The following is a 21,492-nucleotide window of genomic DNA, read 5'->3' as shown; positions in this document are numbered from 1 at the left end:
TGGTCCATTTTTTGTTAAAAATCAAAATTTCGATTTTGACTGTTCACCATTTTTATACCCTGCACCACTATGTGGGGGGGGGGGGGGGGTATTATAAGTTGGTTTTGGCCAAAAAGTTTGTAACGCATCGAAATAATGGTCGTAGACCCATACTTATATATATCAAAATGAATGTCTCGAGCTGAGTCGATCTGGCTATGTGTGTCCGTCCGTCTGTCCGTCTGTCCATCTAAACCTTGTAATCACGCTACAGGTCGCAATTTTGATCGGATCGTCACGAAATTTTGGGTGTTGATGGGGGTCCCGGAGGGGAAGAAGCCTATTGATTTTGGTGATGGTAGGATAATATTTAGGGGTCGGAATGGGCAAAAAACTTATGTGGATAAAAAGACAACGTTTTTTTTTTTTCAAAGTGAATATCTCAGCTTCTATATGGGGTATACCAAAAGCATACCTGATAATGAAAGTAGAAAATATCGCCTTTCTAATGATGTAAAGCAGGTTCTTGTAGGTGATCAAACAGCGAAGATATCACAATAGTCGCAAATAAACCCCAAATTTTCATGTTTGCGATTTTAGTTATAATGACGAATATCACAGCTTTGGTTGGATACTTTCCAAAAGCAAAGCCTGACTATGAAAGTAGATGATTCAACCTTTACAATGATGCAAACTAGGTCGGCGTAGGTGACCAAATAGTGGAGATATCACAATAGTCGGTAATTCATCCCATTTTTCCATTTTTTTTGGAAATCACGCAACTGGGCGCAATTTTAATCGGATCGTCACGAAATTTCGAAGGTTAATGAGGGTCTCACAGAGGAAGAAGCCTATTGATTTTGATGATGGTCGGATAATTTTTAGGGGTCGGAATGAGCAAAAACTTTATTTGGAGAAAAAGTCAATATATATAAAATATCACCTTTACAACAATGTAACGTAGGTTGTCGTCGGTGGTCTAACAACAAAGATATCGCAATAGTCGCTAATAAAACCCAACTTCTCATTTTTGCGGTTTTAGTAATAATGGCGGATATCACACCTTTGGTTGGGGACCTTCTAAAAGCAAAGCCAGACTAAAAAATTATAAAATCCCATCTTTAAAATTATGCAAAGTAGGTTGGCGTAGGTGGTCAAATAATAGAGATATCGCAATAGTCGTTAATGCATCACGAAATTTTCTCACAAAGATAGAAGCCTATTGATGTTGGCGATGTCGACAGTAGTCAAATATAAAATTAAATATTAATTATTTTGGTTCAGTTCGCCTTAAGTCATTTGGTATAAAAGCCAGATAAGTGAAAACTTTCGTATCTCCATAAAAGAAATGTTTTCTAGTGAAAAGATTATTCACAGAGGTAGTGGTGTAGGGTATCACATAGTCGGCCCCGTACAGACTATAAGCCTTTTCTCACTTGTTATATCCTACACCACACTGTGGTAAGGGGTATTATGTCTTTGTGCATTTTTATGTAACATACAAAAGGAAACGAGATAGACCAATAGTTCCTTCTAAGCATATACGTAGAATCACTTTCAGAGTCGATTTATTCATGTCCGTCCGTCCGTTCGCAACGTACAGGTCGCATTTATTGTCCGATTCATCTGAAAATTACTTTTGGTGAAAATCCGTTCAGATTTGGATATAGCCCCCATATTTATTTGCGGCCGATTTCACGTATTTTCTTCACCAAACATGCTATATACGTCCGCTTTTAATGAAATTTGGAATGTGTGACTGAATTCAGTCTAGAAATAAATGTGCCAAATTATATGTTTTTGTCCGGCCTGGAAATCGAATCGCAGACCCCTATCGAACATTTTCGATTAACTTTTTATATTACAAAGTTCTCCACATGCCTAAATTACATATTTAACATGTTCAAAATATCTAAGGAAAACACTTTCCACCCTATTATATCAAGGTCTACTATTTACATGTGTTAGAGTAAATTTCGGTTTGAATGCTTGTATGTAAATATTTTCTTATGCACATACCAAATGTACATATAATATAATATAATATTTGCAAAAGAATGTGTCTTAAGATAAACTTTTAAAGATAAATTTTCTGCTATTTACACAAAATGTTGTTGGTTTTTGTGGTTGCGTCATGGTCGTTTTACATTGCCTAGGTTCTACACTCTGTACTGTACCTCATCATATTGTTCATCATCTTTGTGCAAAAGTCATAAAGTAATTTGTGGTCTATGATATCCGTACACATATAAAAATATAAGCTATTCCCTAACTTCCAACTGCTTTAATGGGATGCCATAATCCCATACAGTAGCTTTGCAGCTATTGGCCCCTTTCTATTCCTTTAAAATAGGATTTAATTTTTTGTCTTATTTCACAAGGACTCTAACTTACCTTTTTACAATAATCCAACAAATCGAGTTTATCACGCAGACAAGTTGCACCCGTTGATTTCTTATTCAAATCTGTTACCCAACGTCCCTCCTCGGATAGATATTGCGGTTGATAAACTTGACCGGCTTCACAAAGTACTGCAATTTGTGGTTCCCAACGTGGTGAAGCAGCCTAGAATGGAGGAAAAAAAGAGAACGAAATGAAACAGAATATTAAAATAAATATGAAATCTTATTGTCGTCGACTTAGTAGTAGAGGTAGTAGTCGTTGGTAGTTACAGTTACAAAAGTTATTAACATATTTTGTGTGGTTACCAAAGTAACATCGCAGGCAAATGATAAAGAGGACAAAGAATCAAAAGGCTAGAAAAAAGTGTATAATTCAAACTTTAAAGAAAATTGTTACATTTGACAACAATGATGTTATCATCAGCATCAACGTCATTATTATCATAGTACCATGGTAAATAATTTACGCCATAAGCATTATAATCAAAGTCGTCATTAACATGAGCAACGAGCAGTGACCAATGACCATTTGCAATGGTTCACTTTTGTTTCTATTCTCCTTTTCAAAGTTCTTGAGAATTGTTACTCTGTACCCAGTGATTATCAAGAAGATTATGACTTGCTGCATATTACATGTAATTGTTCCACAAACATCCCAGGCGGGACAGGGGAGACTTCTCTCATATCAAAGAGTGCACCCCGATTCATATTAGCTCAATGATATGGGACCTACTGTTTATCGCCGAGTCCGAACGGCGTGTCTAAGACACCACTTGTAGAGAAGTTGTACAAGGCTGAAATACTCAGAAAATGTCGCCAACATTACTGAGGGGTATTTTGCCACCGTTGAAAAGTGTTTGATGTTGACTGGCCGGGGAATCGAACCCACGACCTTTAGCGTGCAAGGCGGGTGTGCATACCATTGCACCACGGTGGCACCCATATTACATTAGGGATTAAAATTTTGCATTTTATATTTTAAGCTTTATCTCTCTATCTCTTTTGGTCTCTTGTCTCAACTAAACATTTCTTTTTATATAATACATTTCAAACATTACGAATACTAAGAATGCCCAGCTTCTCTAATTTTTGCAGATTTAAAGATTATGACAATTTGAAAAGAGGCTACCATGGTGATAAGATCTGGGCATTACTTTTTATTAAATAATGAATTGCGTTAGTTAGTGTCCACCACTGAAACATACTGTAGTATAAATCGAGGTACCCAACAAGGAAAAACGGAAATTATAAATGGCTGAGATCCATGTATTGCTTCCGTGGAAGAATATCCAAAAAAAGGAAGCTTGTGGTACATACATACATACAAAGTCTTTTGAGCATCGAACTCGCTGTAACATGAGCTCCGGAATAAGTAAATTGGGAACTGCAAATTTTGGTGAATAGGCTGTTTTTATCTCTAAAACCACATTTTGGTGCGGGGTATTATCTCTTTGTGCATTTTATGTAACATGCAACAAGAAACGAGATAGACCCATAGTTCCTCTTAGGGATATACATATATAGAATCATTTTCTGAGTCGATTTATACATATCCGTCAACTTCAGGTCGTATTTATTATCCGATTCTGCTAAAAATTGGGGAATTTAATTTTTTTTAGTCATAGGAAGAACGCTATTGCTTTTGGTGAAAATCGGTTAAGATTTGGCTATAGCTTCCATATATATTTTTGGTATTTGATGCCCTACACACGCTATATAGGTAAGGTTTTGGGTAGGGAAATCCCACACCGGGAATTCCCGGGAATTCTCGGTTATTTAGTTACGGGATTTTCCCGGGAAACAAAATCATATTTCCCGGGAAATCGGGAAATATCTTTTCACATTTATCACAACTAATATTGAATTAATGAATAAACTATGCCCGTCACTTTTATACCATAGAATCAGAATTCGAATAAATTTTACAAACTTAGTATAAGTTCGAAGATGGACCATATCGGTGGTCGACTACTTCCGGTACCTTCCCCACAAAAGTTCAACAATTATCGCTAAAATGGTGTGCACGATAACTCTAGAAGTGAATAACCGAATCGGTCATAATTGTGCATATGGTAATATAAGCATCAGGCATAGAACGGTTCCACACAAAATTCGGAAAAAGTGAAGTTTTAGAGCTCCTCTCGGATCGATTTGAATTTTTTTTTCAACAATTTGTCTTTACGGGATCCTTTACGACTGTACAATTTTTGTCGTGAGCAAGTCCATACTTCCTGAGATAATGAAGATCCAAGAAACCTTGACGGTTTAGAAAAGGGCAGTTTAACAGCTAATCTCGAATCGTTTAAATTCTACTTGAAGGCCCTGTTACGACGGCGCAACTTTTGTTGGGAGGGAGCCTGCCGATACCAACTACATTGGGTAGTACGAATGATAAACGTCGAAGGGTGAAATCTCCCACACTCTCTGTTTTAAATGTTTGGCAACATGTTTTGTGTGCGGCCCTAGTTAAAACGGTATTTTGTCCGGGCAAATCCATACTTCCTAAGAAATTGACTCAAAAACTCAAAGAGCCCCTAGAAACGTCAGAAGTATTGTGTTTGCTTCTTTTCTTTAGGTCCGAGGCTGACGGTATATCTCAGTCGGCAGAGCTGACTGATACTTTCTTTCTTGTTTCAAGCAAACTTAAGAATAAGAATAAAATATACGATTTTCGAGGTCCATAAAATTGGAATTTCTGATCAATAACTTCATTTTTTGAGCCAAATCACTTTCCATACAGCGATTTTATTAGCTTTGACTATTGGAAATGGCCAGTGTGGGCAAAATCCGGGTAACACATGTCATCCATTTTTGAGCCCGCAACTCTTTGAAAATATTGTATTTCATATAAGTTACTATGGGAAGATAAAAAAAATCACGGAAATATTGATCCACTCTCGTGTTTAAAAATTTCCCGGGAAATCCCGGATTCCCGGGAATGATAAAAACCGGGAAAACCCAAAACCCATCGAAAAAAAATGAATTTTTTTTTTAATCTACACGAAAGATTTTTTGTACAAGGATTGAGAAAAAAATCCTATTCTCAAATCTGTTCGAGATACTAGATTCGGTTATTGCGAGTAAAAGTTATATTATATTTGTTCCACAAACATCCCAAACGGGATAAGGGAGACTTCTCCCATATCAATGATGATTATACCCTACACCACCCTGTGGTAAGGGTATTATGTGTTAGTGCATTTGTATGTAACATGCCTAAGGAAAAGAGATGGACCCATAGTTCCTTCTAGGGATATGCATAGAATCACTTTCCGAGTTGATTTATGCATGTCCGTCCGTTCGTTCGCAACGTAGAGGTCGCATTTATTGTTCGATTTGGCTGAAAATTGGGAAAGATCATTTTTTAGTCTAATGAAGAACGCTATTGCTTTTGTTGAAAATCGGTTCAGATTTGGATATAGCTCCCATATATATTTTCGGCCGATTTGAAATATTTGATGCACCAAACACGCTGTATCTGCCCATTTTTGATAAAATTTGGAATGTGTTACGGAATTAGGTCTATAGATAAATGTGCCAAATAATATCAACATCGGTGCAGATTTGGATATAGCTCCCATATATAGTTTTGGCAATTTTTGGTATTTGTTGCACGAAACACGTTATATATGTCCGATCTCAATGAAATATGGAATGTGTGACGGAATTTGGTCTAGAAATAAGTGTGCCAAATTTTATCGAAATCGGTTCTGATTTTGATGTAGCTCCCATATATATTTTCGCCCGATTTAAGGTATTTGATGCACCAAAGACGCTATGTATGTCTAATTTTGATGAAATTTGGAATGTGTGACGGTTTTAGGTCTAGAAATATATGTGCCAAATTGTATCGTAATCTGTTCACATTTGGATTTAGCTCCCATATTTATTTTACCTATTCACAGTGGTGTAGAGTATCATATAGTCGGTCCGCCCGACTTTACTCCCTTCCTTACTGGTTTTGTATTCTTCTACTCTTACTTTGGACAGATGTCCGTCATTTGAATGGTTTAACCAGCAATCGAATAGCAATGTAAAAAATCTCGATAGCTTCTACGTGTTATTTATTTTATTATTCATTTACGCGGTCATAACTTCCACGCAAATTAAATTTTTTTGCTAAATTTTTGAGCTTTGTTCAAAAACACTTAATTTGATCCAGCAATAATCATAGTTACTGGCAAACTACAATAGTTCGGGTATTATAATAGTACAAACCTTGGCTTCATGAAAACTAAATTTTTTTTGGCCTTTACTCATATACTGGTTTCTAGATGCGAAAACAGAGCCTAATCTACATAAAAAAAATCAAATGTCATTCGTTGGTAATGACATCAGTTGAGAACGGCTGGAACGGTTTGGATATTTCTTTGTTTGAAATGTTTGTCATAACCATAACAATTTAGGTTTAATGTAAATAACATTTGACTGAGCCCACTTTTCTCAACATTCATCATTATCTATCATTATCTACAAAAATTACTGAACTAATTTTCCTGAAATTGTCAGGGAATGTACAGGGATGGTCCCCGGTGAAAATAGGCTACATATTTCGGAAGGGCGGGGTACTTCTTCTATACCCTATTTCTTTAAAAATGCTATAACTATTTAAAAAAAAAATTATATCTCGTTCGTTGGTAATTTCATCAGTTGAGAAAGACTGGACCGATTTGGATAATTCTTTTTTTGAATTGTTCGACATACCCCAGCTTATGTTTTTATGCAAAATTTTGACCACGCCCACCTTTTCACCCACTTTTTTAATTTTAATCTATCCTACTATAACTACTAACCGATTTTCCTGAAATTGTCAGCGAATGTACAGGGATGCCCCGGTGAAAATAGGCTACGTATTTTGTTGCATTTTTGAAGGGGTAAGGGTAAGTATCCCCTATTTCTTTAAAAATTCTGTTTTTGCAATAATTACGAATGTATCGGTTTGGAAATTAATTTGCGAGACAATTGTGGCTGTGACCCCTACCTTACCTACTTTTTTAGGACGCAAAGACTTGACCATGCCCACTTTTTAAAATATGTTACATCTACAAAACTACTGAACCTATTTTCCTAAAATTGTCAGGGAATATATAGGGATGGTCCCCGGTGAAAATAGGATGCATATTTTTTTTTGAATTTCGAAGGAGCGCGTTACTTCCCTTTGTCATATTTAAAAAACATCATATCTTTATGAATAAAAATCAAATGCCTTCATAACCCAACTTAGTTTTTTATGGAAAGAAAATTTTACCGCGCCAACTTTTTTCAATTTAAATTTCCAATTTAAAGTTTTTCTGCAAACACTATTGAACCGATTTTCCTAAAATCGTCAGGGAATTTACAGGGATGGCCCCCGAAAACAGGCTACATATTTTATTGAATTCCAGAGGGGACGGGGTACCTCCCCTATGCTATATTTAAAAAAAAAAACGCTATATTTGCAAAAATTTTTGGGAGGCAATGGGATTGTGTGTGTGGGATTGTAGGTACGTACTTGTAGCCAAAATACCGGACCACGCCCACTTTTTTAAATATGTTTTATCTTGAACCTAATATATGTATGTATCTTCTGAACCTAATTTCATACAATATTCAGAAAATGTTCAGGAATCTCCCGTGGTCCAAAATGCTATAAATTTGTAGTCGAATTTCGAGGGCATATGATTTTATAATCTCTATATTCGCTATATTTACTTATGAGTGCTTCAGCTTGCAAATTAAAACGATATATTTAAAAATGTCATTAAATAGTGAGGTTCAACGGTCCATCAGAATTCGACTTAACAATTTTTCAAACTTTTATAATTAGATCGCTTTTAGTAAGGATAGGGGACAAGGACGATAATAAATCATAAACAGCATCAATGGGCGAAAAATCCGACAAAGTCCGTAGAGGAAAGAAAGATTGCAGACAAAATCTGTTGATAAATTTAAAATCCTCCTCGGTCTGCAATGGGCCTAAGAAGTGTGGTAGAAAATACATATCGTCTGCTCCGTCGGAAAAGGTCGTAAGTCCACTTTTTGGAAATCGCGTTTTTGTTACAGGTCCACAAAACGTACAAATTTGAGTACGAAAAGGTCGTAAGTCCACAGGAAAATGTATACTTTAAAATAATACTACAGCTAATGTAGTTCAGATATAATGTTTAACGTCATCCATGGTTGGGGTACAATGTAAAGAACTAGCCTACACCTTTGGATGATAATCGGATGATATTTGGCGGAGCCTGTGGATCAAACTTTTGAACAAAAATGTAATAATTTTTACATTGCAACTAAAATATACATTTGAACTCTTTTTCTTACCCTATAAGCGTGCTGATTATGAAAGATGGACTTATGGCCTATTCATTGATACAAATTGGGATGCTGTATGTGTTCAAATACCTCATATATTGAAAATTTAAAAAAATCAAAATTTTTACTGTTTTTACTGTCGTATATCTTACTTAACTTTATCAACTGGTAATTTGTGGTTTCTCTAGGGACATTTATTCACATAACGAGATTAGTTTGTATTCTAAATTCAATAAAGTCAAACTTTCTAACGGACGGGTAAGTGCAATGTTTATATTAAAAATACTGACTCAAGAGAGTAACTATCATAAACGTTACACTCTAGAGATGTTACACATTATTAACACTCCAAACGATATTAGATTAAATTACAAAACAGACACTGACAACTGCGCTCAAATGTACAGACATACAGTGAACAAATACAAACGCGCCAAGTTTTAGTTGAAGAAAGCTCTTGGTAGAAGCTACCACAACTATCTTTCAAGAAAATAAATTATGAAATATATTTATATAAAATTGTTGTTAATCTGTAAAAATAATTTGTAGTTCCCTTAAGATGATTGGAGAGTCCAATCGAAATATTGGAAAATAAAGCTTCAAAATCAGAAAATTGGATTTTTATTTATGAAAAGCCTACAGCCAAACAATTCTCAACAACAAAAATTATTAAATGATTCTAAAATAATAATTGATTGAAATGATATTAAACTAAGAAGGCATCATGATTTTTGCTAACAAAGAGCAGTATGAATTTGAAATTGAATTAGACGATGGTGTCATGGGTCTAGTTCCCTATGGGTTTCACGGTGATTCTGAAAACTCTGATGATAAACTTCCTGAACGCAGGAAGTCGTTACATGCTGAAGATTCTACATGGTTTGCAGACAAAAACAAAAGATGCAGTGAGTTGGGGCAGAAATATTTGGGAAGACGAAAAAGGGCACTATTTGGGACTACAATGTAGCTAAGAAACCACGTACATTAACGGAATTAATCATGAAATTTAAGATGCGGACCTATATAGACAAATTTATGGGCGAAAGTTTTATACACGAAACGAAGAATAAATACCCAATTTCACCCATTTCGGAGAAATATTGAGGCCACACCTTTAAAATACCGGAAATCGGGAGGTACCTTCTATGGGGGCTATATGAAGGCGTCAATACCAAACATCCTAGAAGTAATAGAAACTTCTATACAAAATCACGAAGATCTATCTTAAAAATTACGAGCTGTATCTTAATATCAAAAGACGGACAGACGGTCATGGTTATACCGACTTAGAATTTTACTCTGTACTAAAATATGTACCCAGGATTGGGGAAACGGAATCGTTCGTAAGTTTTATATATTGCGCATTTAAAAAATTGGGCACAGGTGTAACCCGCTCCTCCGAAATTCAACAAAATATATAGCCTACTTCCACCAAGGGACATACATCCCTGTGCATAATCTGAAAATTACATGGAATAAGTTCTTAGGGTCGGAAATTCAACAACCGTTGCCTCGCAAATTAATTTTCTGACCGATACTTCATTACTTTTGCAAAAAGCGATTTTAAAAAATAGGGCCTGCCCCCGCCCCCTCCGAAATTCAAAAACTATAAAGCCTATTTTCACCTCGTTTGTTCCTTGTATATTCTCTGAAATTTTCAAAAAAAATCGGTTCCGCCGTTTTTGAGTCTATGCGGATCATACACACATTGTCTTTTATATAAGATTTCACACAAAAGTTTTGGTTCATTAAACCCGCTAATATTTATCTCATCACCATGTTAAATTGCAAGCTTATTCTTTGTCTTATACTCAAATCATTCTTAAAATTTCGATCCGATCGGAATATTACTGCTATCTACAGGACATCTACGGGTCGGCTAAATATTGTGGGTTTGGTCCATTTCACACCTTTCGATCATAACCAACATCTAATGGGGTCACTTCTGGTCGGAACCTCTCCACAAAATTTCGTGACGATCAGTCCACAATTGAGACCTGGAGCTTTATTACAATTGTTAATGTATAGACGGACACACATGGCTAGATCGCTTTATCTCGTCAAGACATGAAAAAATGGCAAGGGGAGGGGGTCTACGACGAATAGTTCGCGATGTTACACGAATATTGGACAAAACAAACTTATAATACCCTTTCCACATTGTTTTGTAAAGTATAAATATTTTATTTAAAAACGTCCGTAAATTGTAGGTAAAGGTCGTAAGTCCCTACAAAAATACAAAACTGTATAAGGAAGAGGTCGTAAGTCCAAAGACATCCAATTATCTCCCAAACGCGACGGAATTTTATCAAACAAAGTACAGGTATTGAAGCGGAATAAATAAACGAAAAATACTGCCTTTACCACCATAATAAAATCTTTAATACAGACAGCGATGGAATGTTTTTTTCTTTCTCCTGAAAAATTTATTGAGAGGGACTTACGACCTTTTCCGACGGAGCAGATGATATTTTTGTATTGTCAAGCATAAAGTCCATTAATAGTAGTCATTTAAACTCATTACGACGGGCGAGCAGCGCGGAACGGGATCTGCTAGTAAAATATATTTTCTTCTGTCCTTTAGCCGGAATTTAAGACTTGCGCCCATGGACTGATAAAAATTCGACTAGGTGGACTGAACCTTCTTCACCCTATAATGAATGAACACAAGATTTATTTTGTAGCCCACTTTCGCATGGCGGTAAAGACTATATCCACGGAGAAAATTATCAAAAGTACAATTTTCTTATTATTTTTTTATTAAAACAGACACAATATTGCATTTATGAAAATGTTCGGCTTTATGGTGATTGTAACGCCCAGTATTCATTTTGGATCCTATGCCCGTTGGGACTATTATTAATCGCTGTAAGTCGGTCGGTCCTAGGGACAAACTGAAGGGGACGCAGTGATCATATATGTTTTTTACATTTTTAGCTCACTGTGGGATTTGACCAGAATTTGAGTATGAGTGTGATTTTAACCCATTTAAATAACATATGTTAATATGCGTATACGTGTTGTCAAAACGTATACGCCATTTGTTTGCAATGAATGAATTTGTTTTCAATTCATAAGGCTATGTGGAGGCTACTTTAATGTATGTATGTCCTATTGGAACCCCGTTTAAAAACTGTTTGGTTTTAAATATTATACAAATTGGTTCTATAAATATGTGGTAACCGAGACACTCAACTTTTTGCATTTTTTCTTTCTTAAAATACACAAAATACTCAGTAGCATTTAAAAATAACCAAAAAAAATTTCATGCCGTAATGAGTTTAAGAACCAGTTTCTGTTTTTTTATAACAATATCCTTCATGCCAAGTACTTGATGTATACAAACTTACATACATGATTTTCCTCATTTAATTATTCAAGCAAGCAAATCTGAATGCAAGGAAAAAAACCTTGTAACAATTGTAGGCTAAAATTAAAACTCTCAAAACATTTCTAGTATTCTAATGAGATGAGATGAGCTGCCATCAACGAAACTAAACCAAGGCATAAGGTAAGACATACGCCAGGCACGGTTTTCACCACGGTCGGGGTGTATACGTTACATTAATTAAATCAACATTACTCATATTTGGTGGGGGATGGGTGTCAGGGGATGTTAAACATATACAACGCATGTTTCAATTTCAGTGGTTAAATTTAAATTTTATTAACATTTCTCTTTTGGTATGAATGGAAATAAGACAACAAAATCATGTTGGCAAAAAAAAACAAAGACTGGCCTTACTGTACTTTTAAAACAAACAAAAACAATATCTAAAAAAGTGTAAGTAAGATGTAGCAAATGTATATTACTCTACCCAGATACATATGAATGTATGTATGTACCTGTGAACATAAAGGTGATGTGTGGGCCTTCGTAAGTACCTAAAAGTTGTTTTCTAGGTAGCTACGTAGGTAGCTTGTTGGTTGGTATGACTAAAAGTAGGACAGTAAAAAACCTACAATACAATAAGAATTACAATCTAAAGTCTAACAAGCATATAATAAACTTTTAAATGTAACTTTGTATTTATAAAACAAGCATGTACGCACAGCATACCTCTATACATGTGTAAGAACTAAGCAAACTCAATTACACAGAAACACAAAAGTATGTATACACTTTTAGATTCCCTTGGAGATTTTTCACAGCCATCACATCATACGTATCTCTCTTGAGAAACAATAAAAGCTGACGAGCGATGTTAGTAAGAAGAGACAAATACACAAAAAGAAGAGATTTAAGGCTATTATAAAAACAAGTTTCCCAACTGAAAAGTAGTTGTTTATGTGTGTGAGTATTTGTTGGTACTGGGAACATCACAACACTCAGTGCTGTATCTCTTCATCACTGCTGAATAACGGTTTGACAGTAAAAGAAAATAAATGTTAAGTATTGTTCATTGTTTTTTTTCGTTTTCTTTCTTCTTAGAAATGTGTAGATAAGACCATTTCATAGAGCTGAGCAAGCTAGAGAGTGTCAGCGCTTAGCATGATGATAAGTAAGTTGCATTAGTTTTGTTCTAAAACTTTAGCAATTCTTAAAAAAAAAAATTGTTAATTTTATGTTTATTTTCTTATTTCTTTCTGGAACGAAATCTTTCCTTTGGGATTTCTTTATAGGAAACATATTGTGTAAGGCTTAGGTAATACCAATCACTTCTAATTTCATTTAAAAAAGAACCTGGCTTGTTATATTAACCCTGTGCGTATGAGTGCGGTCGTTACTTATCCGCAACCACGACCTGTATGCAATGAAAAGAACAGTTTCTGTGAAAAAAAACAAAAAATCTGCATATAATTTTTCAGGGTTTCTTGAAAGTAGAATCATAACTTGTCTGTGACAGTAACGAAATTATAGGATTTTAAAACCAGAAGTTAAGTAATTTCAAATTATTGATAGAAAAGAACCAGATATTTTACCGTTGGGCAATGTTTAAAGAGAAAATCCAATAGATAGTGTTATCTAAGGCAGCTTTGACAAATCATGCAAGACCTTTTTACTAAAGAATTTCTGTGAAAAAGTTTTCTAGATTTAATAATTCGGGATTTCTTGGACGGGGAACACTTTTGTGTTGTGTAACAACTGCACAGCGAATTTATACAACAAAGGCCTTATCCAACAACTTGCGTTAGTGTGTTTCTAGATCAAACATAAAAATAATATTTCTAGATAAGAAAACAACACAAATAATTTCACATTAAGCTAACTTTTATGGTGCACATGACCAACGCTTGTTAACGAGCATTAATATTTTTCATAAAAGAAATATATTACCCATACGCGACATCATAAAAACTTCCTTGGATGTCAGGTTATCAAGAAAACAAAGGCCAACATAAAATCACAAAAACAAAAAAAAAAACAATATTTCTTTAATTTCTTTCAAACACAAAAAGAAACATTTGTTCTTACTTCCACAAAAGACTTTCTTTCGTTCTTCTTCTTTGTGTATAGTTAACCAGTTCGTGGAATAAAAATATAATATCACATCAAACTCACGTTTTTATGGTTGATTTCGTTTTTGTTTCCCTTCCTTTGTATTCTTTGAGGTCCTTAGATTTGTTTTCTTTGTTATTTGTTTTTCATGTCTTTTTATTGTTGCTTCAATAAAAATCATAATAATAATTACAATAAAATATTTGTTTGTCCAGATTGCCCAGCAACAATATTTCTGTCGCTGGTGGGGAGCGCAAAAACAAAAGTCTGCTAGTCTTTTGTGTTATTCTCATTTTAATGAAATTATCTTTTTAATGGATTCTTTGATAGCAGTTTATTTTAGATATTTGATGTTTATTATTTCACAGCTTATTTGCTGTACATTCTGGGAAAACTTATTGTGTCTCCTTACACATAATAAGTTTTGCCAGTATGGATTAATTAAATCTATTTCTATTTCTTTTCTTTGAACACACACAAAGCGCGTTTAAAAGAGTAATTTGTTTATGAATCGATCAGGGTTTCGGAGTCGAGCCTTTTTTAGTTCGACTTCGACTCTGGAGTCGACTTTTTCACGACTCCAGACTCCGGAGTTGGCTTTTTCATAAAATATTCCTTCAGAGAACATTCGTTCTAATATAAAACCCAACTACAAAACTTGCATATAAATCCTGAGCTTATCACATTGAAATGAAAACTCAATATATCAAAGTTAAGAGCGACTGGCATCCTTCCCCGTCTGGCACCCTTTAAGCTTTGAACATTGTAAGCTTGAAGGGGCTATAAAAACCTTAACCTATATATAAGAAAAAATATGTGAAATGAAAACAATTCGGCTTGATAAGAGTTCTGTGACGAATTTATTTGTTATGTATTTGGATTATTAAGTTATGCTTCTACTTTGTGACGTCATTCATTATAACCTCTTCTCCGCTCCCTTATTTTCTATCTCTGTCCCATTGGTTGTTTACATTCACCGGTGTGTTTGTATGTGTGTACATGTTTTGGCAATCTGTTAGTATTTCGCCTAAACATTGGATAACTTCCTAGATTAATATAATAATATAATTGTTCCACAAACATCCCAGATGGGACAAGGGAGACTTCTCTCATATCAATGAGTGCACCCCGATTCATATTAGCTCAATGATATGGGACCTACTGTTTATTGCCGAGTCCGAACGGCGTGTCCTAAGACACCACTTGTAGAGAAGTTTTACAAGGCTGAAATACTCAGGAAATGTCGCCAACATCACTGAGGGGTATTTTGCCACCGTTGAAAATTTGATGTTGTTTGGCCTGGGAATCGAACCCACGACCTTTAGCGTGCAAGGCGGGTGTGCATACCATTGCACCACGGTGGCACCCTAGATTAAGGAGGCTAAAACAGAGGGAGAGTATAAATACGGGGTAGTAGCTGCTGGGTGAGTGAGTAGTACTTCAGACCGCGACTTCAAACCGTCAGAAACTGTGTTCTTAGCAACGAAATAAGGTCTTGTGTGAACTGAAGTGAATGACGTTAATAAAGCATTGTAGAATTTTAACCTAAATGAACCCTTGTTTTATTTGATACAAATCGTGTCGGGTAATGAAACAACGTCTACACGGTATTAAGTTAAACCCAAATTACGTTACACTATATGGACGAAATCTGTTTCAGACAATTGGGAGCCGATTTAGCCCCGTCCATCTGTCTGGCTGTTTGGTATGTACGTAACTCTCGAACAGATTAGCCAATTTTTTCCACACTTTGCAACTTGTAATACTTTTTCCAAACTTAGTTTAAGTTCGGTCCACTTCCTCGGGTACCTCCCCCACAACAGTTCAACACTTTTCGCCAACCGATTTGGTCCAAACTTTGCATATCGTGATAATTCTTCCAGTTATAAAACAGGTTAAAATATGGATTATATCGGTCTAATCCTTCAGTTATCTCTCATACAATATTTCGCAAATGTATGGACTTGTTTCCGATTTTTTTTTAATTTTTCCCGCTAGTACTATAATCGCGGTCCCTATTACGACGATACAATATTATCTTGGGCAAGTTCATACTTCCGAAGTAAATTGCCCAAAAACTCTAAAATACCCTTCCGACACCAACAAAAATGGCTGATGACATTATGGGCTTTTTGAGAATTATTTTGAAATTTTTACCGAGGCTATTCCTTGTGGTCCTGTTAACATCGATATATTTTTTTGTGTGCATGTAAATGATTCCTGTCATAATGGTCTGAAAAACTTTAACAACCCTGGACTAATTAAAATCCAAATGTTCAAATTTTCTCTGAAGGGGTTATGGTCACTTAAAAGTTCTACGAAATCGAATATTTTTATTGGCTCATTTTTAAGTAAAGGTAGAATATGATCGGACAAAAATTAGCTGAGATATGAGCGTAAGAAAGAGAAAATTCATTGCGATTTGTATGTAGCATCGAAGTTTGAAACGCCGATTTCTCAAAATGGCATTTTGGAATGCGCATCATCCGATCTTCAAATGTTTTTGTGGGATTATTATACATATAAAAAGCTTGTACTTAAGCGAGAGACTTTTTTTAAAAACAATTTTTGACGGATTTAGTGAAAAAAACTATTCGTTTTTTAGTTAAAATCGAAATTTTGAGTTTGACAGATCACATTTTTTACAGTGTTTTTTTTTTTAAATGGATACTTTTTAATTCCGCTTCTATTAAATACAAGATTATTAGGTTCTTAATGATCGCACAAATGCTGATCGGTTTATTCGTTTTCGAGCTACAGTGGGCACGGCAAACTGCATTAGTAAAAGCAGTGTTTCGTAGGCTGGCATTTGTCAGAACACTGTGCAATATTTTTCAGCGAAAAAAAAATCCGAAAATAGCTCAAGGTGTTATTCATGAAAAATTTCATTTTTCGTGCTCAATAAGTGGCCATAAGCCCTTAAGTGCATTTGAAGGTCTTTTCGAAGAACGTTTTAAAGATGTCATAGATGATGGTCCTTATGATTCTAAGAACAACGATATTATTTTTATCGTGGGAAATTCCACGTTTCTTTACATAATTGCACAAGAGCTCTAGGAATCCTACGTTGACTAACTATAATTATTGCAAGAAATGACTCCCAATATTCGATGCACTTCCAAGTGGACATGTCCCCTTTTGCACTTTAATCCATTTATCGGATTGTGTTGAAATTTTAATAGCAGGTAGTCGCTGTGATCGTGACTTTAACATTTCTATAGCGGGTACTGTTTTGCAAAAGTTAAAAACTTTTTTTGGGAACTTACACAATCATTAGAATAAATACCCAAAAAGTGTATATTTTGTCGTCAATTTTTATGGCGGTATAAACAGCCAGATAAAGGCCACAAACTGGTGATAAACCCCTAAATAGATAATTTTGGGGCAATGGATTTCGATTGTGCAGCTGGTATTCAATATTTCCATATATAAAAGTCCCAATCAACACAATTAACTGAGTGCGTATATCTGTGGGCAAAGCCGACTTTAACTTTTTTACTTGTTTTTTTTCTCAATCACAAGCATAACCGACCTTTAAAATTCTTTTCACAAAAATTCCATTTCAAAGTCCATGTTTGAACGACAACTTTATATACACCTCATCACTATGTTCTAAATTTACATTCTTTTTTATTTAATGCCTTACATTTCATATCGTTATACTAAAAAACACCCACCTTTAAACCATAAATTAATCGAACTTGTGTGTTGTAGGTAGGTGAAATCATTTCCATGCAACACATATTCATTATTCTCTTAACCCTGAAAGTATGCCATAATTTTTCAATCTTCTTTGTCAACCTTACATTCAATAGCAGACAAAGAGCCTTAGCTTAAAAAATACAGAACACACACAAAAACCAACAACAACAAAATATGATGATAAAGTGAAAACAACAACAACAAATCAATGTATGGTTTTGTCACACAGCAAATTGCAATAAATTTACTTTAGTGCGGTTATGAATGGAACACACAAATGGAAAAGTTTTTCATTTTTCTGACACTTGTTTTACGTTGTTTCGCATTGGTTTATGTTTTTTCTGCTGAGCTGTGCTCAACTGAATTGTGTTGCATACTTTGAGGCTTTTAAACAACAACATGAACACAAAAAACAAGTACTAAATGAACTTTTCTCTGTCTGTTGTGTTGGGTGTTGAACTAGTTTTTTTATTAAGTTTTTTATCTATCCCTTCGTACCCCGCTCTTCTCTACACTTGCTTAACTAAAGCTTTATGGTGCAACACTTTATGATAAAAAGACCTCTTGGCTTATTGCCGCCACGAGAAGGGAGCAGCTTCACTATTGCAAAACATTGGAAATGACATTTTTTGCTGACACTGTTGACGTTGTGTGAAATTAAATGAAAATTCATGGTATGAGTACCATTGTTGTTGCCGCCGTTGCTGTTGTTGTTGTTTATTGCACTTCATAATTTTCGGTGTAACATTTTTGTTGGGGCACTTTTTTTATGTTGTTGTTAGATTAAATTTGCTGCTTTTTCTTATTCGTTTTTTTTTAGTTTAGTGAGGAGCATCAAAAACAATTTCCTCATAAAAACAGAGAATGTCATTGTTGGCGCTCAAGTTTCCCTTTGCTGTAGTGTTTTGTTGTAATTTAGTTTTTGTTGTTTTAGTATCAACAGTAATTAAGTCAAAACTCTCTATAACAGTTGCATCCCTTTTCATGTCTCGGGTAGTTTTTAGTTTTTATATTTTTGGATGAGGGAACATTAATTTCATTTTGTTTATACGTTGCTGTTGTTGTTCTTTTTTGGTTGATAGGTGAGCATAAATTATTACGATCTATGTCATGAACTTTTTTCTAAAAAGTCTCTGGTGTCACACACACACACGGCCATTAAAGGTTTCTGTCAAAAAAAAACTGCATGGCTCCAACAAAACGGAAATTAAAGCGGATATATGCAAACTAACCTACAATGAACTTTATTGTTTTATTTTCATGTTTAATATTCGAAACAAAAGAATATTTAATCATTAAGTTGTCAATATTTAATTGACACTTACTTTAGTATTATCGGCAGAGTAGCACCAAAAGTTGCCGCAGGATGTTATAGAATCACGGCGCAGAACAATGAGGAATAGAGCTGGAAAGCTATCGGTGGTCCGACTATCGTTTTCATTGCTGTCGTAAAACGAAGGTTACGTCGTCCACCAAAAAAAGGTTGCCTGGGTTATGTGTTGCGAATTATTGAAAAAAAATTGATTGGTAGTCCAATAAAAAGAAAGCTTTACGACAGCGACCAAAACGATAGTTGGACTATCGATAATTTGTCAGCCCTTAGCAATGCGAACTGATTAGGGATTTAGAAAATAAGAAGAAAATACTAGGGCTGAGTAACAAAAGTATTAAGTATGAATGCTGTTCAAACCTTTTTGAGGACAGTCGAATACGAGTTGAGCCTTTCAAAAACTACACAAGGGAAGGTACCTGGAACGAAGATCGTACAATCAGCATACCTAACGGTCTCAATGGCTTTTAGAGCGGGTGATATACAAGAAATGTAGAAATTAAAAGGTTCCAGAGATATCACTCCTTGGGAAACTCACTGTTTCACTCTACGGAACTTCGCCTTCTTGTTTTTACATTCCACGTACGGCTGGAGTTCACAAATATAATTTATTATCAAATGTTTCAAACTTGACCGGAGGGTAGTCTGCTCGATACTCAGAGCTTGACAATATCAAAGCTTTTGATAAGTTGAGTGCCACCAAAACGTTCCTATCGCAAGGCTAGCTATGGATACATCCTAAGCTAATATATATGGAGATGGCATGTACCGCTGTGTTGTGCTGCCTCCATGCTGATGATCGGTAACCTGATAGCTGTTTCAGATGCTGGAGAGAAATAAATCCTCTAAGCGAAATAGGCCTGTACGTTTCGCTTTTGCTGACATGCTTAACTGGCTAAAGTAGCTGGAGCAACACATTTTCAGACTTCAGGCACTATATTAGTGGCTAGGGACGGCTTGAGAACTTTCGAAAGATACCCAACTTTCCGCTCATTCAGGTGTTTCGGCATTACCATGGATGATTTTGCATTCCCAATGACATTTACCACATCATTCATTCTTGTAAATTGTGGGGGTTCCTCGTCGGCAGGAATATATCTAATGTGACGCATTATTCTTTTCTGTGCCTTGTCACTCCTGGGTATTCGATAAATTGTGGATTAAATTAATTTGCACACCTTTTCGGATCAGTCAGCGTAACGCCACCAATCGTGACTGAGGTTCTGTGTTCCTTCCTTGCAGAATTCGAGAGTGATTTTACCGATGCCCACAATTCAGTTATTTCGGTTCCAATGTTGCAACTCTTCAGATGATCTAGCCCTAACATTAGACGGTTTGAGCAGTTCTATGAAGTGGTTATTGGTGAAATCTGTAATGTAGCGTTCAGAGGTGATTAAGTTGGGCGTTCAGCTGATGGATATGCTTATAGGGAGTTAGTTTGACCCAAAAGAAACGATAGGTTGCCAGGTGACTTAATTTTGCAGACCAGGTGACACGATAGTTATGTCTGGCGAACTATGGCAGTTACCGTTAATTCTGGTAGGGGCGTATAATTGACCGTAAAAAAAAAACGTAGAGTTCAAAATGCACAGCCAGCGCTATACCTCTCTGATTAATATCTAGGACCAGATGCCAAAACTCAATATGAGCATTAAAGTTCTTTAACACCTGCCGGGTATGACTTTTCAAAAGCGGGCTAATGTTGGGTCTATAACGTGAAGTACAGCTTTTATTCGGCGGGATGTACATATATGTTAAGTACATCTATCTGTTATTTTTGTGAGGTAGGCTAAAGCTAAATAAAGCGTGGTCAGATTTTTTATCTGCCCAAGGGTAATTGTTATAAACTACGGAAGGCCAGCTTAAAATAAATTTGAAGAGGGGACACATTATTTAAGAAAAATTTGGAAAGAAAAAAGCGATTTTCGTTTCTGTCCAAGTCGTAAATCTAGGCCAAAGGTCCCTCTGCCTTCTCAAACATTAACTTTAGGAAAAAGTTTAAGGTCATAAGATTTTATAATCTTAGTAGGATTTGGCATTTCTTAAATCCCGACCGGAGTCCAGCTGTATAATTGTCATTAATAAGCTGTACAAATTATTGTAATGAAAATTAATTTCTGATTTTGGACTAATAAATTTAAATCGAAATTATTTATTTTATAATTATTTATATCATCGGACATAAGTCTCAAAAGTGTTAGGCGTGAGGTCCTAAATCAATTGTGGAAGTAACTCCCAAGATTAATTGTGTCCAGTGTAGTTATGTCACGGCACCCCCACATACTCAAACTAAGGAATGTCACAGTTCATGTTGAAGAGGAATGCCAATTTTGGAAAATACGTAA

At 35.4% G+C, this 21,492-nt stretch overlaps 1 protein-coding gene across 33 annotated transcripts in view; it reads right to left on the bottom strand.

Moving 5' to 3' along the window:
• The window catches only part of Appl (amyloid-beta-like protein), a 452,148-nt gene that overhangs the window by 143,909 nt on the left and 286,747 nt on the right, over nucleotides 1-21,492 (bottom strand). For all 33 annotated transcript variants that reach the window (XM_073974890.1, XM_073974880.1, XM_073974887.1 and 30 more), the window contains exon 2: nucleotides 2,374-2,544. In XM_073974890.1, coding sequence (XP_073830991.1) covers nucleotides 2,374-2,544 — 171 coding nt within the window. The remainder of the gene's footprint in view (nucleotides 1-2,373; nucleotides 2,545-21,492) is intronic.

The sequence above is a fragment of the Musca autumnalis genome, unplaced genomic scaffold, assembly GCF_047663935.1.
Source record: "Musca autumnalis isolate F117 unplaced genomic scaffold, ASM4766393v1 scaffold_3, whole genome shotgun sequence".
Lineage (NCBI taxonomy): Eukaryota > Metazoa > Arthropoda > Insecta > Diptera > Muscidae > Musca > Musca autumnalis.
This window is presented reverse-complemented; position numbering and strand designations above follow the sequence as displayed.